The 24,268-nt window shown below is 42.9% G+C and overlaps 1 protein-coding gene across 10 annotated transcripts in view; it reads right to left on the bottom strand.

The window, feature by feature from the left end:
• The window catches only part of Calx (sodium/calcium exchanger 3), a 39,259-nt gene that overhangs the window by 13,221 nt on the left and 1,770 nt on the right, over nucleotides 1-24,268 (bottom strand). For 4 of the 10 annotated variants that reach the window (XM_086839351.1, XM_086839347.1, XM_086839354.1 and 1 more), the window contains exon 2: nucleotides 8,423-10,408. In XM_086839351.1, the coding sequence (XP_086695477.1) occupies nucleotides 8,423-10,263 (1,841 nt within the window). In that variant the 5' untranslated portion in view covers nucleotides 10,264-10,408. Of the gene's footprint in view, nucleotides 1-8,422; nucleotides 10,409-12,501; nucleotides 12,625-12,997; nucleotides 13,200-15,468; nucleotides 15,758-24,268 lie in introns of those variants that run through there. The other 6 variants (XM_086839348.1, XM_020943858.2, XM_020943861.2 and 3 more) reach the window with 5 other exon arrangements.

Below are 24,268 nucleotides of genomic sequence, written 5' to 3' on the forward strand. Positions count from 1 at the left end.
GAGATTGCAAGACACAAACTTAATGACACTTTGCTGAACACCTTATAAACTATATTAAAAGGAATGATGTAGAGTATTAACCAGTACTTCTCGATTACCTACTTTATGTAATTATTTTTCCTCGGATTCATAAATTAATTAAAGAATTCTGCATCCCGAATATGACATGTGTCCTGCAAGTGCCTGGTCATTGCATGTGAGTTCTGAAAGAAGCGGATAGCTCCAGGGAGCAAAGGTCAAGAGCGTTAATTTAATAAGTTGAAATCGAAATTGTGTTTATTTTTCGAAGGTCCATCATCATCGTTTCGTTGTCGGATAGGTCACAGTCCCACAGCTGTTGTTACATCACTCTATCAGGCTGTCAAATATTGACGAAGTAAACGCGAAATTCATTTAAAATTTATCGAAAATTTCAGACCGAGGTGTTCAGTGAGGGGTTCGTCGTAATAAGTGGTATGGACTTTATACTGGCAGTTAAATTGAGCCCTAATTTGGCCGGTCCGTCAAAATGTCAAGTTTTGTTTTTCCAGACTTTTGCAAACAATTTATTGAGAAGCAATCAAAAGTTGAAGCTTCAAGACACGCGGCAGGTTAAATGGATACGACTTAAGTTTAAAGTGGCTTTTTGTATCAGGTTTATATCTCTTTTAATTATTATTTATGGAATTTTAGGGATATGCTAGGCTAGGAAGTTGAAGGTATTTTAAAAATACATTTATGTGCCACTTGAAGCATATATATTTCTGAGGAAACTCTCATTCCTTTTCCAGACTTTAAGAACCTGTTCAAAGCCTTGCTAATCTTACTTGTAGGTAAAATGTAAAGGTAGCGATTCTAACATTCCGATAGCGACAAATTGAATGCATGTTCGTCCAATTGAGCGTGACTGGAGTGGAAAACAAAGCTTTGCCCCTTCCTTTGAGCGGGTGTTGGCGCAAAGACAACAAATTATACTTGTTGAGGCGCGAAATTAACAACAGAACGGCACTATCTCTGCCCGACAATGGTGACAATCGGAATCGAATCGAGTAAATAATAACCCCGGCAGTTAAATGCGGGACATGTCACATGCAGGTGTCGCCGCTGGAGGGGAGTAGGTGGTGGACTCCAGGGCAGGATTGAATGTGGGGGCGACCCCCTTGGGGGCCAAGTCACGTGGTGTGTTCCTCTGTGTCGTATTGGATAACAAAATAATAGCATGTGACTCCTCTGCGTTCTGAACTTAAACAAAACAATTATCCATTATACACTATAATTAATAAATTATAGGGGAATTTATTAAAAGAAGCTAGTTAAGATTTTTACAAGATATAGTTTCAGTCCGAAGCTTAAAATTCAGTAAAGGAGTCACTTCCGACCCTATAAATCATATATATTCTTGATCAGAATCTAAAGCCAAATCGATCTAGTCATGTCCGGTCAAAAAATAGATTTTTTAAAATTTTTCGAAATTTCAAAATTTTATAAGGGGTTACATCATTAAAATTGTCAAAATTTGGGAAAATGGGAAAACTAGCACAGAAATGCATTCCGATTTGAAATTAATGCATTTTTGGCTTAGTTATGACATTTAAAAAACTTTGCTTTACGCCAAAAATTAGCATTTGAAAATATCTATTTAATATACACAAAATAAACATATTTTAGGTTTTCTTGGGAGTAAACGAAGGCCTAGAAATCAATGATTGCCAAAAGTCAATCAGAATCTTAATGAATAAAGAAAGAAACTTTGGAAAACATATACGGTCAAAGAATTATTTGAATTTTTTTAAGTCTTGTAAGGTTCAGTTTATGCAAGCTAATGAAATAAGCTAAAAAGTTACTCCTACTTATATCAAAGTAAACACCTTTTGGTTATCCAACAGTTTTTCCAAAACAAATGAAATCAAATCTGAAAAATGTTTTCAAATAGAATCACAAATTGAATCTGCGGCTGTCGCTTTGTTTTCAAGGATCTGACGAAATGCGGCTGACCGTGAGCAAAGTTGCCACAGTAAATAAACGTGAGATGTTTTTCTGGAATTCTAAATCACCGTTTAATTGGCTCCGGCCACACAAGTTCATCCCCCGTAGCAGGCACGTGTGGGGCAACGGACCTGGTCGTAAACCCTCTGAGCAAACTGGCATCTCGTATTTATTTTTTGATGTTTTTGTTTAGACAATAATTCTGCTTTTCCGTTGGCTCTGTGCTCTGTGCGCAAAAAGCCAAGGGGCTGCCATGTCGTATGAGTAATAATTCATTCATTAAAAGGCCATAAACACAGACTGCCTTTGCATTGGGTGAAAATATATTAGGCGGAAACGGCAGAATATGAACCGGAATCTGCCTTGGTCGCTGTAATTACCTACTTATTGAGTTGTAATTGCAAAAGTTGAAGTAATTGCTGAGCCGGACTGAGCATTTGCCGGCCTCAAGACCTCAAGACTCACTTCCCGCAAGCCCAATGGAGCGGCATTCATTCATTAGCTTCCTCACTTTTTGTGTGCCACGGGACTTGGCAAAGTTCTCCTCTGGCAAAACAAAGACGCTCGCCTGGTTGGGGAACAAATTAATTAAAAAGAAGCTAGCGAATTCCTGATAACGAGCCCAGGCGGTTTCTTTTGTTGGAGAGTTCGCTAGTCCATCGCATTCAATGCAAATCGAGTGGAAGCATAAGGCCCCTGCAGAATCCACAAATAGCCAACAAATCCCTCAATCAAATTTTGAAATCCCCAATTGCAGTTGGCCACTCTATGGTTGTACGTACTGGAAAATCCAATTAAACTCACTCAGCGAATGGATAACTAATTGTCTATAAATTCAGGAGAAAATATACCCAAATAACGTATACGTTTCCCATGAACCTTCAGTTTTATTTGGGGTAAAATGGACACGACCTTACTGTCTGGTTGTTTCGGGAAAGTGAAGCCTGTTGGCTAATATTTAATGAAACAGTTCCTGAGAAACATAATTAGCTTAAAGCTTGCCTCATCTTACTCTTAAAGACTTTCCCTAAAACTCACAGTCACATTTAGGTGATGTTTTAATAAAGATGCAAACGAGGACGAGATCAAAGTGATGCTAACACATATCACAATCGGTTTTGACATGTGTGCACATCTGCGGTTGGAGGTTTCTCTCTGCTGAGGTGACCTTTGACATTGACTGTGCTGTGAGCTGCTGTGCTTTGTGCGCTTTTCATCATTTGTCGTGGCTGCTGGGTGTCACTTTCAGCTGCCTTATTGAGTTGTGAGCCGACAACCATAAATCACACAGAAAGTGAGATGCCACACATAACACAGAGGAGCAGGAGCAGGAGCAGGAGCAGGAGCAGGAGCAGGAGCAGGAGCAGGAGCAGGAGCAGGAGCAGGAGCAGGAGCAGCAGCAGGAGCAGGAGGAAGAGGAGTGCCAGGAGCAGTGCCTCATGTACCTGTTCCAGTTGACATTGGCAAATGGAAAATGGCAGGCAAATAGCTTTCAGAAACGCTAATCGAAATTCCCAAAATATCCACTGCTAATTGCAGACTCGAAAAATAAATGCGTTTAACCTCTGGCTGGCCTGGCGTTTTGCTAAAATAAACATTTTATAATTGACGCTGCCGAAAGTCCTTAAGCCGACGAAATTGCTTTCCAAATTTACTGCTGCCTCGGCGGTACTTTGCTGCTCTTATTAGAAAACTTTCCCAGGAGGTGGTCTCATTTAATTTGTGTTGCAATTACCGAGCAAATCGCAATTTTATTACTTTTACTTGGCAGTTCAACAAGTTTTAAAGAGCCTTAAATCGAACTTGGGCTCCAACCCGTTGCCAAGGTGAAGGTGGCATAAGGATGGGGGATACCAGTTCCTTTGGGGTAACCCTAAACCGAAGCCCAAATCTAAACCTGAACCCCTTTTTGAGCAACAGATGCCCTTCGGAATGATGTTCATCTCAATGCCCAGACCCGTGAGAACCCACGATAATGATTACGTTCACCCGTCCTTGTTGCTTCTGTTGATGTCATAATAATAATAATAACAACAAAAACAACAACCCAAGGAGGAGGCCAAGGCAAATAAAAACAAGGAGTAACCAAAATAAAGGAGCCTCGGGAACCGGGCATCTGCGGTATCTGGGGGATCTGACCCCATAAGGAACAGTTCATGCTAACGACATCCAGATAAACATGAGACCAAACCCAAGACCAAGAATCAGCCAGAACAACCATTTGACATTGGCTAGGACTCACGGACAGACAATTTGCTGCCTGTTGCCGTCCGTCGGCAATTTATATGCCAAGCGAGCCAGCCGGAGAGCGAAGGAGCCGAGCCCCAAAGCAAATTGAATCGCAAATAAGAAACTGGCATGGTCGATCGACTGGCAGATACCCCTTTTGTATATATACATAGGGATCCGAGGCACACTCTAGGTCGTAAATAACATTGTGTCTTGTGGAATGCCTTAGAGGCACACACATGAGACACCAATGTTGAAGCTATTTTATAGATACTTTTCATAGACGACTTATTGAAAAATATGCCTGCCTTCCAAAGATTTCTAACTCAATAGAAACCTTGCATTACTTTGCTAATTTAGTTTTTTATCCAAGAACTTAATTTAAATTTAAAATTGATTTTTAAAATACTTAAATTGGCATCTGACTGACTTTTTCTTTCATGTTTTAAATATATTTCCCTTAGTGATTTACTTAAATTCTAAGCTGTACATAGGATCACTTAGCTATTAGCCCCAGCCCTCACAACACTGTTTGGTAATATTCCCACAAGTAATCAGCTTCTTGCGGGCGAGCTGCTCCCAGGTTGGCAGACTCCTGAGTCCTGACAACCGAGCCGGGATTCAGGGAGTGCCTGAGTGCCTCCAAATGGGCTTAGGCAAGAGGGCACTGCGGTTGTTTGCTCCTCTTCACGCTCATATGAATGGGAAACGGCTGGCAGTTAGGCAGCTTGCCACAAAACGGAGACGGAGACGGGGACGGGGACGGAGATGGAGCCTGAGACAAGGACGAAGACAAGCACTTGGATGCAGACTCCGTTTACTTGTCAGTCAGTTAAGCAGCTGGGCCATTCCGGGAATTTGCTCGCCGGCCACAGGAAATGCTACACGAGCGGCAGCAGTGAAAGCCAAAGTCGCACACGACGATGATAACTTGTAAGTTGGTTGGATTTCCGTCTGCCCCGCCCCGATTTGCCCGATGGATATGGCATAAATTTCAATTTTAGATTATGTGTGCTTAATAAAATATTTGCTCTTATCTTTGCTTCAGTTTTTTCTGCGGTGCTTTGTACATATTTTATGTTTGACTTTTATGTGCTCGCCTCGCAGCATCCTATTTGCGGTGTTGTCTACACAAAAAATAAAGGTTGACTAGTTGCCTTGAATCCCAAAGGGAATCTTTAATTTGCTGTCTGTATGTCGGAGGAGCAGCATTTAGGGCATGTGGCAAGTAGCCTAAATGTTGGCTAATTAACAAATGCCACGCACAGTGCGGTTGTCTGAGAAACCTGTCGGGTTTTAACTAATGGAAACGTTGCCTTTACACCCGGGTAGCTTATCTAAAGCGCGGCGCGGAAAAGTAGGCAATGGTTTTCGACCTAGCCGGAGTTTTCACTGCGCTTTGCAAGTGTGTTGGTTATTTAAGGTCCCATAACTCAATCTAAACGTCCTCACTCCCACAACCACCCCTCGACCCCCGTGGATTATACAAATTTATGCAACAGTCCTGGCACTTTGTTGCCTCCCTTTTATTTTTTCGCTTCCCCAGTTCCGTTGGGGATTTTTATGGGAGCACTACTCCTCCCTCGGCTACTGGCTCTGTTTTTTATGAAGCCCCACTACATGGTTGCTGTTGCTGCGCATTTCCTGGTCACGGCTGTATATCTACACCTATATCCGTGACTGTGCCGGAGAGATGGGCTCTGATTTTCATTAAAGAGCAGCGCGAAGGCCTACTGGCGAAATAAAGAGATTTATTGCAACCGCAGACGCACGCATCGACTTCAAAGTGGCTTGGCCAGCAATTTAATTTTTATCTCTGGACGGTCCGCTTTAAGGAGTTCCTTTAAGAATACATCAAAAATACGGCATTTAATTGTGGGAGCTAGTTTATGGCAAGTTTCCCCCAGGAGCGTGTTGCCAAGCCCAGCGATGCCCCCGAGACCATCATCGATGTGTGTGGTAGCTGGCCCCAGAGTTCGTTCGGTTCTCTTGGCTTTCTTGGCACTTTGCCATCGAGGATGGGGCGGTGGTGGCGAAACTGGCAACGTTAAAACAAACATTATTACCAACGGCACCGCAAGGCATTCAACTTGAGTGGCTGTAAACGCTACAAAAGGCCCGCAAGGAGCGCAGGATGGGCAAGGAGCACCAGGACGTGCACTTACTCGATGGAGAAAAGGGATTATGGTTCAGGCAGCGGCCACAATGAAGCGCTTTAAAAGTTGGCAAAATAATTGCGCCAGCAATTGCATCCATTCACTCGGAACACACACATTAAAAAGTATTCCAACTGTCATTGCAAATGGGAAAACGGTTCCAGCAAGGAATCTCCTTAGTCTGGACCAGACAAACGACCGCTTTGGGAGCGTTTTATCCGGACACATGGCACGACATCGCCGACTCCATCGCCATCACCAACACCATCTCCACACAACACAAAACTTGAGCGTGCGAATGCCGCACGGCATCGTTGCCACTTAATTCGTGTAAGTTTTCCCCCGTTGACGTTCACACGCCGCCAGGACACCCGGCAAGGACTTTTTCACGAGAGAGAAAGAGAGCGCACCCTCATCTAATTGCCGCTCCGCTTTCGTTATAACTTAATAATGCAAAAACCTCAAAAATTCATGTTATGTCTGCGGCGACGTGTTTCAAACAATTTCACGCAAAAGAGCCTCGAGCGTCAAGTGAAAAACTGGGGCGGGACAGCAGTAAATGAGGCTTTGTGCGATGGTGTCTAAGGGATAACTAAGACAGGACAAATGTCCCGGAGGAAATTCTTCACATAATAAACCCCAAAGGCAGTGAGAGAAAATACAAAGTTCTGAATCAAGGGAGCATTAGAGTATATCTAGCCTTTTAAGTTGTACTTGGCATTGTCTACTCCACACATATATTCAAATTCCTTTTAGCTCTTTACATATTTTCAATTATAATACGATTAAAAGTTCACTAGGCATCAGAAACGTTTAATTATTAACCCACTTAAAACTTAAATATTCAACACTTTCCATAAGAATGATGAAGCTAAACGGTTTTAATTAGTTTTATCGTCAGTTGTCTCCTTTTGAGAGAAACTTTTTGTTAGTGTAAAAGGTCCTGTCTGCACTCTAATTAAGTCAGTAAGTAAATCATGATTAGTCCCCATCAAAAGTGAAGGCAGTTCCCAGATTTTCAGTCTGCCTAATTCCCGACATATGCTGGCCATCCGTCCGGGCCATAAATCATCTTAGAGCGGCTGCCCAGCTCCTAACCAGGCCGACAGACCACGCCTGACTTATATGTGGCCATGTTGCGTGTTGCCCGACAGTTGGGACATGGCCATGAAAGCCGCAAAAACATATGCAAACGCAGTTAACTGAGTGCGGCTGTCGTCTGCCAAATGTTTGTCAAAATGAATAAATTTTGCAAAATTAATTACAGCTCCGGCAGAGCGAACTCTGTTTCCCCGGGTGTTAATGGTTGGGGCGGCACAGGAACAGGAACAGGGACGTCTGGCCTGCCTTTGTCGTTGTCACCCAGCACGCAGCCAGGACAATTGGGCCATGGTCGCACAGCGGGATATGAGACCCGCAATGGGGGAATAAGAGAGAGCTCCAGAGCTGGAGCCGGAGCAGGTGCTGCATCGCAGGAGGACTGCGCACAGTGTTTGCCATTTTGCCAAAAGCCCGAATAAACTCCGCTCCCGGCCAGTGCCATCGCCATTGCCAAATGGCAGCTGGTGTGGCAATTAAAAGTCCCAATTATTCCGACTTTAATCGATTCGCGGCGCACTTTCTCACGCACATCCAGCCTGTCTATTCCCAGAGTGGAAATTGCGAGTTTGCCGAAGGACTCCTCCGGGAGTTCGCGTTGCGTGACATGGAGAATGTGGAATTGAGGGGGACTCCATGTATATGTGCACAACTTAACCCACTTTTCCGCTATATAGACCCCGAAAAAATGCTTTTCATCAACATTTTTGACACATGTAGGTTAAGGTATAGCATAATACTAACTATATATGTGATATCTATTAGATTTTATAAGGACATAACTATGGTTAAGGTTTGTTTATAGGAATAGAACCATATTAAGTCTTCGTATTAATATAATAATGTTTAGCATATAAAAGCTACTATTCTGAATTGAAATAATACAAGGAATACTATTTGTGAATGATTCAATTCTTTGAAAAATATGCAAAGTGTGTAGGAACTGTATAAAATAAGCTAAGAATGGTACTCACTCTGATTCATTGTTCTCGAAGACCAGTTCACCGCGCGCCTCCTCATAGTCCTTACCCTCGATGGCGGAGTCGCCCTCGGTCCAGTAGGGAATGATGACAGTGCCACGGGCACCGGAGTAGCGCATGACCTTCAGTTCGAAGCGACCGACGGATTCCGAGATCTCAAAGGACGAGTCCGTGAAGGCGAAGATGCCAGCATGGTCGTCGTCCAGGATCATGACGGTGGCAATCATTGGCACAGCAAGTTTGACGTTTTCGGAGGGGCTAAAGAGCCGAATGTAGAAGCACTCGTCCTCCTCAAAGACATCGTCGTCGATCACCTCGATGCGGAAGCGCTGCTCATCCACGCCTGGTGGAAAGCTGAGGTTTCCCTTCTTACCGACATAGTCGTTGCCGGCGGAAGCGGTGCCATCCTGCGTCTCGTACTCCACGCTGGCGTAGGTCGAGAGGTCACCACGACGCACCACGCGAACCTCGAACTCGCCACAGTTCTCCATGACCGTGTAGTGACCCGGCTCGAAGTAAATGCGGGTGGGCTCGTCGGTATCGTCATCGTCGGTCGGGTGGAGCTGGGCCTTCACCTCGGTGAGGTCGCTGTGGGCCCGCTCCTGGATCTTGCGCATCAGGTTGCCGCTGCCGACCATCTTCCGGGTGGCCTGGATGCGGTAGAAGGCGCGCGACTTGTTGCTCCGCGCCAGCACCTGCTCCTGGGCCATCATCTCCAACTGCTCAAGATCGGCCTCAGGGTACTTCTGACGAAGCTCCGTCAGCACGCTGATGTACTCCTTACGGGCCTCGTCGAAGGCCTCGGCATCGTTGGTGCGCTGAGATGTGGCCGCCGATTGCTTGGTGCCCTTCTCCGCATCCATTTCCACCTGGTCGTGCTCGCCGGCGACCACAGTGCCGCGCTTGTTGACCCGGTAGTTCTTGTCCATGAACTTGTACACCAGCAGGCGGCGCTCCGCGATGTAGGCCCACAGTACGGTGAGCGGGAAGAAGAGTAGCGTCACGATGGCCTCCCAAACCAGGATGACACCGGGCGTAAGCACGGAGAGGATGAGCCACAGCCAGACGTAGGCGAAGATGGAGAACGCGGCGGTCACGAAGAAGACGCGCAAATGCCGGATACGGCGCACCTCGCCAGCAGGTATCCAGACCATGCACACGGCAATGATCATGAACAGGTTATAAGCGGCCGAGCCCACAATTGTTCCGGGTCCAAGGTCACCGCTGTCGAAGTCCTTTGCGTAAATCTCAATCACGGACAGCAGGATCTCGGGGGCACTGGAACCGAGGGCCATCAACGTAAGATTGGCCACCGTTTCGTTCCAGATGCGGACATGCATCACTTGCTTCTCATTATGGGGTCCTCGCACTGTCACCGTTCGCTCGATGGAAGTGATGGCTTCGATGGCGGCCATGAAGCGATCAGCAATTATGGACACTCCCACAAACAGATAGATGAGCAGCAGGAAGTACGCGAAGCCACGGAGGAGGCGGTCGCCAATGGAGAGATTCCGCTGTGGCAGCCACAGGGGCAGGACAAGGCCCTTCTTGCACTCGCGCAGCTCCCCCTTGTCCGGACTGTCTGAGCTGTCCGGGTTTTTCCTAAGGTTCTCATCGAACTCCGAAATCCCCGCTTCAGCGTCCTCGCCATTAGTAAACTGCCGGATCCTTCGGCTGAGGAAGCTGCTCTGGCCATCCTGGGTGACATTGATGCTGACGCCGTAAAGCTCCTGCCTCGTCTCGTCCCTGTGGAGCCCGATCAGCGACTGGGCGGTGGCGTACACGAAGATCACGAACAGTGCGCAGGTGAATATCGACTTGAGTAGCAACTGCATGGCTGGCTGCGATCTGGCTACTGGTAACTACGGTATGCTTGTGGATCTGCTGCTCCTCCTGGAAGTAACTGGACACTGCTCCTCCTCGTTGGCCTGACTCTGGAAGCTTTGTTGCGTGCAATTTGGCTGTGGTTTTGTGCTGTAGCTGAAACGGGAAACGAAGAAGAGGTGAGGAGAGCTTGGTTAGTTGGCTTGCACTTATTGCGAATGTTATTCTTGGGCGGCCTATTTCGGGCTCATTGCATCACGAGTGTCGCCAAGCAATGCCACTGCGAAGGTTGCAAAGGCCCGCAAATAGTCGCTGCGGCAGCCCACCCAGATAGCCAGATAGTTGCTGATGTCACAGCACAGTGGTCTAGACCCATAAATACTAACAACTTTTTGAAATCATATAATAAATAAATCCAATCTAAAAACTAGAGGAAAACCAAGTGTTAAGTTCTGGAAAAAGTACCCACAAAATGAATAGTAAACTTTTGCTTTGTAAAACCAAAAACACTCATAATACTCATACTTCAAATAGATGAAATCACAATTTTTCTATAAAAATGTTTATGGAAAATGGTAATTAGAAACCAAAGCTGGTCAATTGTCCATCCATCTGGCATAGACTTATTTTTGTATAGCATTTTTGCTATATTAAATTGTAACAACATTTCATTCATTATGAGTCCAGAATATTCGAAATTCTCCGTATATTTAATTTAAATGAAGTCCTCAGTCCGACTGATGAAAATAAAACTTAATATTCGTTTATGAAAAGCTGGAAAATTCTTCAGCTTAATGCAAAGTCAAATATGTTGCCAGCCTCCACTGCTCACAATACACATATAGTAAGAAATATATATTTCGACAAAAATGTTGCAAATTAACTTAGGGAAAAATGCTTCCCCTGAGTGTGTGTGTTGTGTGTGTGTGGGTGGGCCGGTGGGGGTGTGTGGTTTTTCTTTGAGCTTTGCCAGGCCACTCGTTCAGCTGTTTTGTGTATTTACACGAAAACGAAATTAAATGCGTAAATAGACAGCATAAAACATAAACAAAAATGCAGCTATAAAACTTGCCAGAGCTGACGGAAAACTAGAGGCAAACAAAGTTAATTTTCCGGGAAAATGGAAGGCAGAAAGCGAGAGATAGAATTCAGCAGCGGAAAGTTTGTTGCAAATTGAATTGTAAACTGCAGCGGAATGAACGGTGCTTGACCGAAATCGATAATATATATATGTACATAATTCTGCAATGTCAATAGCGGCAGCTAGGACACAACCAATACCAAAACCAATACTCGTGCATCCAAAAACATAAACGTCGGGTGGCAGCAACACAAAAGCCAACAAGTGAGTGACAAGACGGACCGAAGATAAATGCAGATAACGAGAAAGCAGAGGGGAGAATGGCACATGTGCAGATAACAACAATTGACAGCTGCCAGTGGGTGAGGCGCCAAGGGGGAGCAACAAGGGGGAAGCGCCAAGGGGGAGGCGCCAAGAGGTCGCAGAAAGACCCAGCTTTCATAACTTTCCGAAATAATCAAGAGCTACACGCGGAAAAATAAATAATGCCATCACAAATCAAAGAAGTAAAGCAAAACTAAAGACAAAACTCATTTAATGGATCAGAAACATATTAAAATTAAATATTTAAGAATTAATTATGCAGCTCTAAAGAGTTATACCGATAGGGTTAGAAATATAAATAAAAGGAGCAAGCAATAGTCTATTTAATTAAATTAATCAAGCCAACGAGTTCAAACTAATTCAATTTTAATGATCTTTAACCAAAACGTAATCCCAATTAATACAAAATCCAAATTCAATTTAAAATCAAACTAAAACAAAGTTTATTTTCAACCTAAACTAGACTTTTGGTATTGTTATTTCGTGTGCAGAACAAAGTCAAAATTAGTTTGTGTGTCCCTTATGAAACTTGAATAAATGTGTTTCACTTAATTATGACACATTTATTTAGTCCCTTTGTGTTTGTGTTTGGCTAGCCGAGGTTAATTATTTGTGTTACACTTATGGCTTGTTTATACATATTGACGGGCATAATTAATTCTGGCATTTTGCTCAGTGTCGCAGGGAAAGCTTTTATGTTGAATCGAGGGAGCATTTCGTCAACAGTTCGCCGTTTGAATTAAACTTTTGTGCTGCTCGACAACTTGTGCATGTGCATTCAGACTTATGGAATATTTATAGCTGACTTTTCACGAATATGCACATTTGGATCACACCCACTCACACACAAACCGGCACAACACTTTGGCTCAGGCTTCGAAATCCAATAAATCAATATGCCCCACGGGTTATGGCGAAGGGGCTAAGATAATCATCAGCGCTTGCATTAATTTAGCAATTACAACAAGAGCTGACAGCGCTATGGCGATATATAGATAAACGAAGAGCGGGATGGCCAGATGATGGGAGAGGAATGGCAAATGGCGGGACAGGGTCAGAGAGAGAGAGAGAGAGAGAGTAAGAGATAAAGAGCGGAGAAAGAAAGAAAGTGTGTGGAGATGAGACAAACAGACGCCCCTGGGAGCAGAGACCATATGCTGCTCCGGCTTCCCGACTCATGGCCCTTCCGTTTTCCATTTTCCATTTGCCCTTTTTCCCCATTCTCCATTCCAGCCGTAAATTGCATTTGGCCATTATTGGAAAATTGTAGCACGTCGGGTTAAAAGAGATTGCAAATTAATTAAAAAGCTTTGCCCCCGGCCAGCTGCACTATTGCTTACGTTTATCAGCCTTTCGAGCTGCTGCGGATCTGATTTTTGGTAGGTAACGAAATGGCCCAAAGGCCGTAGAACAAAACTTAACGGATAATTCTAAATTTTTAAAATTAGCACAAACAAAAAATAAAATAACCGAGCGTCTCTGGCGATCGAACGCGCCGCGGTTCGCCAAGGACTGCGACTGAGAATGTGGCTGAGCGAATATGAAAGAGCATGAGCGTGGGAAACGGAACGGGAATAGCAATAGAAATACACAGAGAAAAAATCAAGACAAGATTATATAGTGTAAATAAATAATTAATGATAATCTCAATTAAAAATCAAGTACAAAAAATTGGGATTATAGAGAAACAGCCTAAGCATTAAGATACTAATATTTAATGTTGACAAAAAGTAAAAGTGTTAAGGCAATCAAAACAGTTAAAGGTTTGTAAAACATTTAAAGTGTGCAAGTACATTTAAGTATACACCTGCTATTTTGTTGCAGTGTACAAATGAGAATAGGAATAGATTGAGGGAAACAAAACGAACCAAACGGAACTTTGTTTACGTTGCTCTGGCGCTGTTACGTTGCGCCACCTTAACGTATATAAATATACATATTCCGCTAGTCTTCCGACGGGTCGATGTCGATCCAATTTTTCGGTTTGGTCCCAAGTTCAAGGAACATTTCCCCCCGTGAAATCGTCTGGCAAATCAAACACAACGACCACGACAATGGGGATGTTAAGTAATTTCCCCGTTCAGATGTTTATATTTAACCCGCCAAGTTCGGTTATTCGTCTGCTGGCACAGATTTCGGATTCCATTTTTTCACGATTCACGAATCGCAATCGAATTTGGCACCCAACGCACGACTAAATCCACCGCCAGAATCCCCGGATCGCCACCTGTCCGTCCCGTCTGTCCGTCTGACTGTCCCCTCCTCGGTTTTTTTTTCCCCCTCCCCCCGCATTCTCTCTGACGGCATTTCTCTGTGATGTGCCTCTGTGTGTCCCCTAGTTCATAATTATTATAAAGCTTTAGCCTTTGTTCTATTTTTTGGCACTGCCGCGGATGGAAAACTATGTTAAAACATAGTGAAAAAAAGTGTTTCTCACCCGCCAGTACATGGAAATGAAATATTTAAAAAGAGCCTAGAAATCGTATTTATAAATGTTGTGAAATTTTAACATATTGCTCAGCTATTTCGAGTATATAACTCAAGAGCTTGATTGGATATTTTTTGCTGATAAGTTTTAAGCTCATTCAGTTACACCAAGAAAAAACTACAATGTTGAAATTGGGGAAAAATTAGTTGTGCAAGAACTAACACTTTCCTTTTCAGAGGGATATTATTAAAATTGATTGCTTCTTATTTAATTATATATATATTTCAGCAAAAACATTTTATAGAGCCCCCTTAGAATACATACAAAATGTACATACATGTGTACATATGTGATGAATCAATCCCCATTTTATTATTAACCACTCGTTTGGGGTCTGACACTCCCCCCTTCGCACTGCACCCCCTATGATAATAATGCATTGCATTTTGTGGTTTGTTTGTTATTCTTGTCTGCGGTCCTCGGCTAAGTTTAACATTTTGGTAGCCATGCGAAGACTGTGCTAATTCTGCTGCCCGTGCGCTTGCTCTTTTCAAGAGCACTTTCGTCGTGAACAAAAGACGCAATATGCCCGACAGATATGTGAGGATTATATACCCTATACCCATACCCATTCGGTTTAATATATATGTACATATGTACATATATATGTGGGGATGTGTGTTTGCTAGGTGGCCAACATAATTTATTCGCATATTTTGCGACTCCCAGCTAAGCGGCTTTCCGTGAGCATTTCATTTCTATTCCCACGCCATGATGACGTGTCGTCGGTCCGCGTTTGTACATACAGCTGCGGTCGCAATAATAGCTCACAGGACAAAGATAGAGATATTTAATAGAAGACCTACATATATACCAATTCTTCTAATGCAAGAGATTTCACTATCTTCAGGCTAGAGGGTATATCCCCTCTAACCTTTCAACACAACAAGTGTAGGAAAAGCTGTTGCTAAGAGTGCACTTGAGATTCTCAAGTATGAATTCAGCTAAGAAGACCGATAAACAGAAAAAGAGTTAGCAAAACGAACTATTACTGAAGCCTGCAAGGACAAAATATATATATTAGTCAAGTCTCAATTTATGTGGAATAAATCAGCAGATTATTCAGTCAGTTTAAAATGACCTTGTTAAACTTAAAAATAAATATCTTTCAAACTAATTCTCCGCTAGGAACTGATTATCACCTAATCAAAAATAGAGGAAATCGCTCAAAAGTTATTTTGAGAGCATGGTTATTTTGATAAGAAAGTAGAACTCTAGCTATTACCGTGCCTCCAACTGTAGTCCTAGCTAAATCATTGACCATGTTACACTTCACTATGTGTGTTCGCAAGGATGGAATGTCCCATGGGATACGATACTCACACCGAAATGGGATTGGCTCTGGGCTCTGTTTCAAGACTTGCGAATCGACGGGAAACTGGTCATTGGACTCCGTGGATTAGGAGGATGGCCCAGCAGTTCGTTTATAGTGTTTCCCCTCCAGTCTGGTGGGTGGCCTCCGCTTGATACCTGGCCAGCAACTGAGAGCTGGGATGTGGCGATGGGCGGTGGGCCTGGCACACACACTCACCTAGGATCCGATTTCGGATCGACAACACCGTATCGATGTTGATTGATGAAGTGTAAGTCACAGCATTCTCACTTGGACTCCATAGACTGGACCCATCTCGATTGAAAGAAGTAAACTAAGTGAAGTATAAATCAGAGCATTCGTACGCGCACTGGCACTCGGATCGCTCAAAATCAAATCGCCCCTTTGGCAGCCACAGATATCGCCCGCGTTTCTGCCCCTCTCCGGTTGCGATCACCTGGACTTCACCTGTGCATATACATATATGTATGTACAATGTACACATATGACGCACGTAGCGGTCCCAGATACGGCGACTCGATAGGGAGAAATACAATCGTGGCTTTGCTCGGACCAACTGGCGATAAGTCGCGGCAATTACGTTTGTGCGAACACACCTGATAGCTGCTCTTCATCTTGATATAGCCCCATTCTAGGTCGTTGTTATACGATCCGGCCTTAATCAGCCGGGACTATCACGTCATTGACTATCTTCGAGTTCCCATCCGCAGTTATGCAACTACTACGGCTACTTATAGACGGTCCGAGGAGATATCGAGCAGGAATAAAATCATGGCCAAATGGCTACGAGCTCAGCTGGTTAGAAATTGGCCCAAGACAACGTCTGTCTGGTTTAGTAAATTAAATATTTAGCAAGCAGCCCAGTCACAAATTGACAATACATGCAAAGGCCCCTAAATTCTGCGGACATCCTGTCACGCTTCCTGAGACTTACAAGTCCCACAGAAGTGACTCTCAAATCAGGGAAAAGCTGCCGGTAAACGTTTCTGCACGCCTTATTTAAGCCATAAATCGGTTTACACACCACTCTCCACCACTCGAAACCCGGTGATTCCACTTTCTGGCAGGTTGTAGTTCGTTACAGATATATCCTTTTGAGGGGGCTTTGTTTCGGGGACTAGATTTGTCAGGCTACCATGACAGAGGTATTTAGATTCGTTATGCTAACAAGAGAATGTCTGACAGTTTTCGGTGTTCAGTGTTTCGATGTTCGAGTGCGGGGACGTCAAATGACATGTTTAATACGGACGGGACCGAGTGGGAACAGTTGGCGATGTCAGCATATTTTTTCCTTCTCCTTTATTGGCGACATTTTGATATTGTCCTTGTTGCTTTGTTGTTGCTGCTGCGACGTTATAACAACAAGTTTGATGACGGTCGTTATGCGAATCGACGATTTGAAATGCCTTCTTGTCAGGACACAGCGAGTGTGTGTGTGTGTGTGAGGGGTGTCCTTATCGGCTGCGCAAGTGTGTGTGCAAGTGCAGATGTGTATCATTCGGTGTTGACAGTTGAGCGGCCACGAGCCCCCACCGCCTTACATTTTCACGCCTGTTGTGTGTTGTCAGAGCGTAAACTGTTTATTATTTAACAATATCCCTTTTTATGTCTGTCGTGAGTGTGTGTGTGTGTGAGTTTTAAGGATTCTTATTTATTTATAACTGTATTTCACACTTCTGCAAGGATACGCACACAAGCCCAGAACAAAGCTTTGGGCTAAGATTTAAATAGTCTGGCGTTTAGCCAAAACACTGAGGGAAAAACGAGAGGGATCTTTGGAACAGCTAAATTACTCCTATGGGTACTATCAGATAAGAAGTTTATTATTCTCCTAAGTTCTAAGAAAGGTTTATCAAAAAAATGTAAAGTTCAATGTATATCAAATATTCTTATATCAGTCAAAACTTCTATAAACAAAGACAGCGGACTCAGGGGAATAAATTGGTATTACTATGTAAGGTAAGGTAAGGATATTAAGTATACGACATGTGTGTTGTTCGAAAACCCTTTAATGGTTTATAAATACATTTCTTTCACTGCACACTGGGTGAGAGGGGATGAGCATTAGCAGGCATCAAGCGTGCCACTTAACTAGGGACGGACTGGACGGAATGGACGCAACAAGGCGCAAAATCTCACATCACCGGAAGCGCGCCATGACGTTGCCCGCCTGAAAGTAGACTACGCATTCCAGGCCCACAATCAGTCTGGTATCTGTGTCCGCATCTCCCGTATGCGTTAGAATGCCGCAGATGCGAGGGCGTGTGCGTGTGCGTGTGCTTGGGCATCTGTTAGCTTGTTCAACCGTCAATTATGCGACTCCACAACTGCCTTGGGCCAACTACGCATCACTGGCTGGGCAATGGCAATCAGGCGGCGCAATCAAGGCCAGGCATCGCCATCGCATCGCAGCTCATCGCATCGCGAGCTGCCATCAGCTATGGATGGCATTGACATTGATTTGATTCCAAATCGCATGAACTTTAAATGTCAGAATGCCACAGAGAATGAATGCCATCGTCCAGGGTATGCCACTAGATATCGGCACTCAGCTGGGGATGCAACAAACAACGCACGGAGTCGAGGTCATTAGGGATTCAGCTGGATCTACATTAGTCACGTCTCGCCTTGACTAATAGTATTTTCTTGTAGGGCTTCCATTGTCGCAAAAACAAAAAAATAAAAGAACTTACACACACAAAGTTAATGCCAGTTGTCAAGCAAATACAAACAGTCATATCTCTTCCGCAACAGCGAGTCACAGACAAAACGCTATAATAAATAATAATTAACAATGCTCTCTAAACAATTTCCACGCCCTTAAGTTAGTAGAAATGTGGTTAAGGGGGTGAGAAATAACTGACTGCTAGCGACTTTTAGCATCTCTCAACTTTACATTATCATTTTGTGGGGGGATGAGAACACACTTTCAATAAATAAACACCCGAGCTCGTTAACAGTGTCAAATAGTCGAGTTTTCGGGACTGATATTATCACATGCTAGCCATGATTTACGGACTGACGCTGGAGCGAAAATCAGATGGAGTTGGGAAATGGAAAATGCCAACTGGGGTTGCAAATGAAGTTGGGGGGAGTAGGAGCAGCTGCGTGCCGCATAAATATGCGTGTGTATGTATGTCGCCAGGCTGCTATTGATTTTCCAGGCCCTCAACCACAACTCAGCTCTCGCTCCGTGCTCCTTCCTCCGAGCTCCAGACCGAATGCGGAGGAGTCGAGGTCCCGACATGCCAAAGTTTGGTTTAGATAGCGTTGTTAAAGTTGTTGTTGCCACCATTGCCATATCAAGTGGGTCGTGTGGCCCAAACTATTCGCTAGCCAACTTGCTTGGACAACTTGCGCTGTGGCCGCTCCCCCACGGCCCCCGGTCGTCCTGGGAAAACTTTAACTGAAACAAGAATGCCAGTTGTGTTTGCCAAAGAGTTGCGACTGGACTCGACAATTTGCCGTGTGTCAGCTGCAGGTTTCAGCGCTCCTGGTGACTGCTGATGGATTGACCAGATGTTAGCCCAGGGCCGGGAAAAAGGCAGCAATCAGTCAGTGCATCAATCAATCTTTCAATGAATGAAAATGCTGACGCAGAGCTTGATTAAGTCGTGGCCAATCAACAAAGCAAACATTTTGCCAAGTGATTTCAGTTTTCCTTTTTTTTTTTTTTTTTGTATCTCGCCCCGCAGCTGCTGCTTGTGTGATTTGTGGCTGCGAATGGCCCATTTCCCCCCTAGCCGATAAACACTGTACAGCGTTTGCCATTGTGTCATGTAATTTGTATGCTTGCCTTGGCATGAAAACGATGCTTCGATGCTGCAGCCGGACTAAAAATCGCTACGAGAAATCACATTATCCCATCGGCATCGTCATCATCCTCGTCGTTATCATCGTAATAATCGCCAAGGCTGCTGGCTTTCCGGCCGGAGCAACAGTTTCGCCCCACAAATTGTTATGCTCCGCCTTGGAAATCCATTAGAGCCGGCAAACAGAGCCAAAATGGCGCCCCGTAGCTCACTATATGTCATACTGAGAGAAATCAGTTTAGCAAATCACAGTCATTGATTAAACTATAAAGTAAATAATTGAAGAATAAAATGATAGTCGAATATATGATATTAGTTTAATCCATTTGGGGCCTAAAACTTACTAACAAATGCAGATATGTGGATTAGTTATGAAAGGATATAGATCCTTGCAGGGTTTAAAGTCAATCAGAAGCTTAAAATTCACTGAAGGAGTCATTTCCGACCCTATAAATCAAATATCAATGAAATATATTCTTGTTCAGAATCAATAGCCGAATCGTTCTAGACATGTCCTGTTGAAAAATAAAATTTTGAAAATTTTTCGAAATTTTAAAATTTTATAAGGGGTTACATCATTAAAATTGTCTAAATTTGACAAAAAATGAAATGCTCTAAATTTTAAATCTTAGTACGTAGATTTGTTAGCTTTATAAAAACTAGCACAGAACTGCTTTCCAAATTGAATTTAATGCATTTTTGGCTTAGTTATGACATTTGAAAAACTCTGATTTACCCCAAAAATTAGCACATAAAAACATTGATTTAATATACCTAAAATAATGCATATTTTAGGTATTTAGGTATAATGCATATTTTAGGTATATTAAATCAATGTTTTTATATGCTAATATTCGGGTTTCTTAGAGGTATACAAAGGCCACAAGAAGCTAATGTATTCGCTTTCTGAAAATAACTTACTTTCTTGTCTTTCATTAATATATTGAGAAGCAATAATAATAAGTACAAATTAACACCGAAAGCTTTAGGTTCCGGATATCCCAAAAAGTCGAGTACATTTCCCCGTGGCATATTTAATTGTTTACTTCTGAGAGATGTTATATTTATTTACAAAGTAATTAAAATTTAATGAGAACATCAAAGCAATCCATTTAGAAAAGAGGAAATTCTAATGGTTTCTAACCCAAAACTATGGTTTTTTCTCTCTGTATTTGTACATATTGGTACTTTTGGCCCGAAACTAACAGGGTCAGGGTGCAAGGCGTTGGCAGTGGAGTGGAGCGGGGAAAATGGGCCTCAGTGAATGCGGAAAATTGAAATGGAAATTAAGTTCGAACGGGGCCAGATGAAGATGTGCTGCCACCTGGCATGCGGGAGTGTATGTGTACTATCTGGCCGGTATTCTCAGGTTACATTCTTCCCCCAAAAACACTTTTGAATTATTCACCTGAAGGCAACCGATTATGCCTTTTGCTGCCCGGGCCCTTGATGAATATTTCAGACACGCATCACTTGTACTTAATTAAAATGAGGATGCGAATTCCGGCTAATGTGACAGAGATTAAGTTGGAGCCAATGCGAAGAGTTAATTGAAAGCGTTTCAATTTCACTTCTTCGCAATTTATTTCGACAAGCGAATCCGCAGACATTGAGTGTGTGTGCGTGCCTGTGATATGTGTGTGTTTCTGTCTGCCTGTTAGGCGGAAAATTATCATTTCCTTTGGCTTTGTTCGCACAGTCAATGGAATCGGGGGGAAAATGAAATGAAAGGTTTTCACTTTGGTTTCCGTGCTGACACAATACCAACATTTCTTAGTGCTGTGTGTGTGTGTGTGTGTGTGTGGGGGGGGGGGTGTTTGGTGTATGCTTAGGTGCGTGACAGCGGTAATTTAGATATCCCAAATATCTTGTTCTTTTCGCGCGTCTTTTGTTTCGCCACAAAAGCTGACTTAAGGCTCGCTTGTCAACGCCATCGCCATCGCCGCCATCTTGCGATTCTTGTTTTTCCCCACGCCTTTTTTCAGCTGTTTTCCCGTTATTTATTGCCTCTGCCTTGTCCTCCCCTTCCCGTTTTTCGTTGTCTGATTCATTTTTTTGTCATCTTTATGGAATTTTTATCTCTTTTAATTTATATATATTCTTCGCTTCAGCCTTCATCGTCCCAGTCACAATTTAATTGCCGCTCGGGTTTTATGGGGAAAAGCCAAGCCTGGGGAAAGCGCAAGCGAGTCCTTAGCCATTTTCTCCCACAACTGGATGCTACTTGCATTTTACGCTCAACTTGGCTGGCTTAGGTATAAGCCTTATATTTCAGCATTCCTCTACATACTTTATGGCTCGCTGGCCTTAATCAAATTGCCTGAAGATTTGCCCAGCTTCACGGTTTACGGGGCGTATACGCGATTTGATGCCACATACATGTGCAATTTAGAGCGGACCCCCCTATTTTTATACCCTTGCAGGGTATTATAATTTCAGTCAGAAGTTTGCAACGCAGTGAAGGAGGCACCTCCGACTATATAAAGTATATATATTCTTGATCAGGAATAACAGCCGAGTCGATCTAGCCATGTCCGTCTGTCCGTCTGTCCGTCTGTCCGTCTGTCCGTTTCTACGCAAACTAGTCTCTCAGTTTTGAAGCTATCTGAATGAAACTTTGTAGTTAGCCTTCTATATACTCTCACTCGTATATATGTCGGAACGGGCCGGATCGGACGACTATATCATATAGCTGCCATAGGAATGATCGGAAAATTTTTACAAAAAAAATGTTAACTTTTTCAGTTCTCTATAGAATTGGATCAAATTTGAGATATAGCCATTAAATATTATTCTACAATTTTGCGCAAAATTTTATGAAAATCGGACGACTATATCATATAGCTCCCATAGGAACGATCGAGAAATTAATTCAATTAAAAAGTATAACATTTTCAGTTTTCAACAGATTTTCATCAAATTTGAGATATAGCCGTTTCATATTATTCTACAATTTTGTGTAAAATTTTATGAAAATCGGACTAATATATCATATAGCTCCCATAGGAACGATCGAGAAATTTCAGAGGAATGAGAATGGCGGTGGCTGTTGTCGGAAGACTGACATCGCGGTGGCGATAACATTTTTAGTTTTCAACAGAATTTAATCAAATTTGAGATATAGCCATTTCATATTATTCTAAAATTTTGTGTAAAATTTTATGAAAATCAAACGACTATATCATATAGGTGCCATACAAACGATCGTTTGATGTAGAAGAAAAATACAAATCTGTGAATATAAAGCTGCAAATATAATATGTATAGGTGAATGAAATAAAAGCAGGTATTACTTCATTGTTTTTAAAAACACATATATATATAATTTATATGGTATGGATTTCTAGTCATAGAATTTCTATCTGCAAGGGTATTTAAACTTCGGCGGGCCGAAGTTAGCTTCCTTTCTTGTTTACAATCCTAACAGTTTTTTAGTGCACTTTTTCACCGCCAGGCGTATGATTAACTCTGCAGCGGAACCCTGCATAAACTTTACACTCAAAAGGATATTTTTGTGGATTTTTTTTTTCGGAAAGAACTGCAGTTGTTGGAGCTGATTCTGCGCCATTGTGCGAAACTTCAGCTTCCAGTTGCCATGGCCACTGCAACTGTAGCTTTGCCCGTGTTTACCCCCATTGTTGTTGAATTGAATGAGGGGGATTGGGAGGGGGGGAAGGCAAAGGGATGAGGATGAGGGATGGTGGCTCCTGCCAGTTTCATGAATCAAACATGACCAAATCTTGTTATTTGCAGTTTCCTCCTTCTGGTTTCTTTTGTGCACACATGTGCGCGGTTTATTTTATTTTTTCTTCTTCTGTTAGTTAGAAAAGTTGGTCTTTCCCAAAAAAATAAAAAATAAAATAAAGTAATGGAAAACAGAAAAAAAGGGTTCGTATTTTGGCACTGTTTGCGGCAGGTACACGTATGCATGAGAAAGTCATAAGCTTTTGAGTGCCTGCCACTTTGCTCTAAGCCTTTAAAGCGCTGAATTTCCACCTGTGCTCTAGCTGAGCTGCGGTTCTGCAGCGGTTTCTTACTTTTAATTGCAAGGCCCATAAATTGAGTTAACATTTCTACCCTTTCTGCAGCTCGGCAAGCGGGCTCAATTTAAAATCGCCTGAGGTACGGCGCTCTTATCACAAGTGCTTCGAGTCATGGTGATGCCTACTTGATTGATTGATTAGCTAGTTAATTGCCGCCATTTAGATTGATAAGATATGATCTCGGACCCAATGCCATTCAAATTTCTGGGAATCCTGTGTCCAATTGACAAATACTTTTGGGACAACGACGACCCTTTTATTCATTCAAAAGTAAAAGGAGTCCCATAAATGAGCGCATGAATGAATGAATGGGTATTTATTTGTACAAAGGGACACAAAGTGAACCCTCTAAACCGAAAGCAAATGGTAAGCAAATGTCAGGCGAGTGAAACGAACAGTTTGACTGATATTGACAAAGGAAAATGCCACCACCCATCGCCCAACGCCCAATGTCCTGTAATAGGAATGAAACGTGAAGGAAAAACTCAAGTGGCTGACTTCTAAAGGAGTCGCGAGTGCTCCGCTTTCCCTTTGTTTACCCGCCTCCGTCTTGATTGTTTTTTTCTGTTTTGTATTTTGCGTTTCTGTGTTTATACCCTGGCAGAAGGTAGGATACTTTTTAGCACAAATTTGCAGACCTTTCAGGGATATATGTGTCTAAGAAATGTGCAACTTTAATTCTTGTATCATTTAAAATATGAAAAAACGTAAATAATCTTTATACTATCAATATTTAGAGGATTGCTAATAACCTTAAGACCTACAGGTTATAGCTAAATGAAATCTACACTTTGCAGATTAGCAAGTGAATTTCAACTTCAACTGTCAACTGTCTTCCTTTTCTGTTTTTTATTTCTCTGCGGTGCTGCTGCTTGTCTTTTGAGCCGCACAAAAGACTCAATTAGGCGTTAGACAAAAGACAGCGGACAAAGCCA

The sequence above is a fragment of the Drosophila serrata genome, unplaced genomic scaffold, assembly GCF_035046125.1.
Source record: "Drosophila serrata isolate PLE 108 unplaced genomic scaffold, ASM3504612v1 contig_364, whole genome shotgun sequence".
Taxonomy (NCBI): domain Eukaryota; kingdom Metazoa; phylum Arthropoda; class Insecta; order Diptera; family Drosophilidae; genus Drosophila; species Drosophila serrata.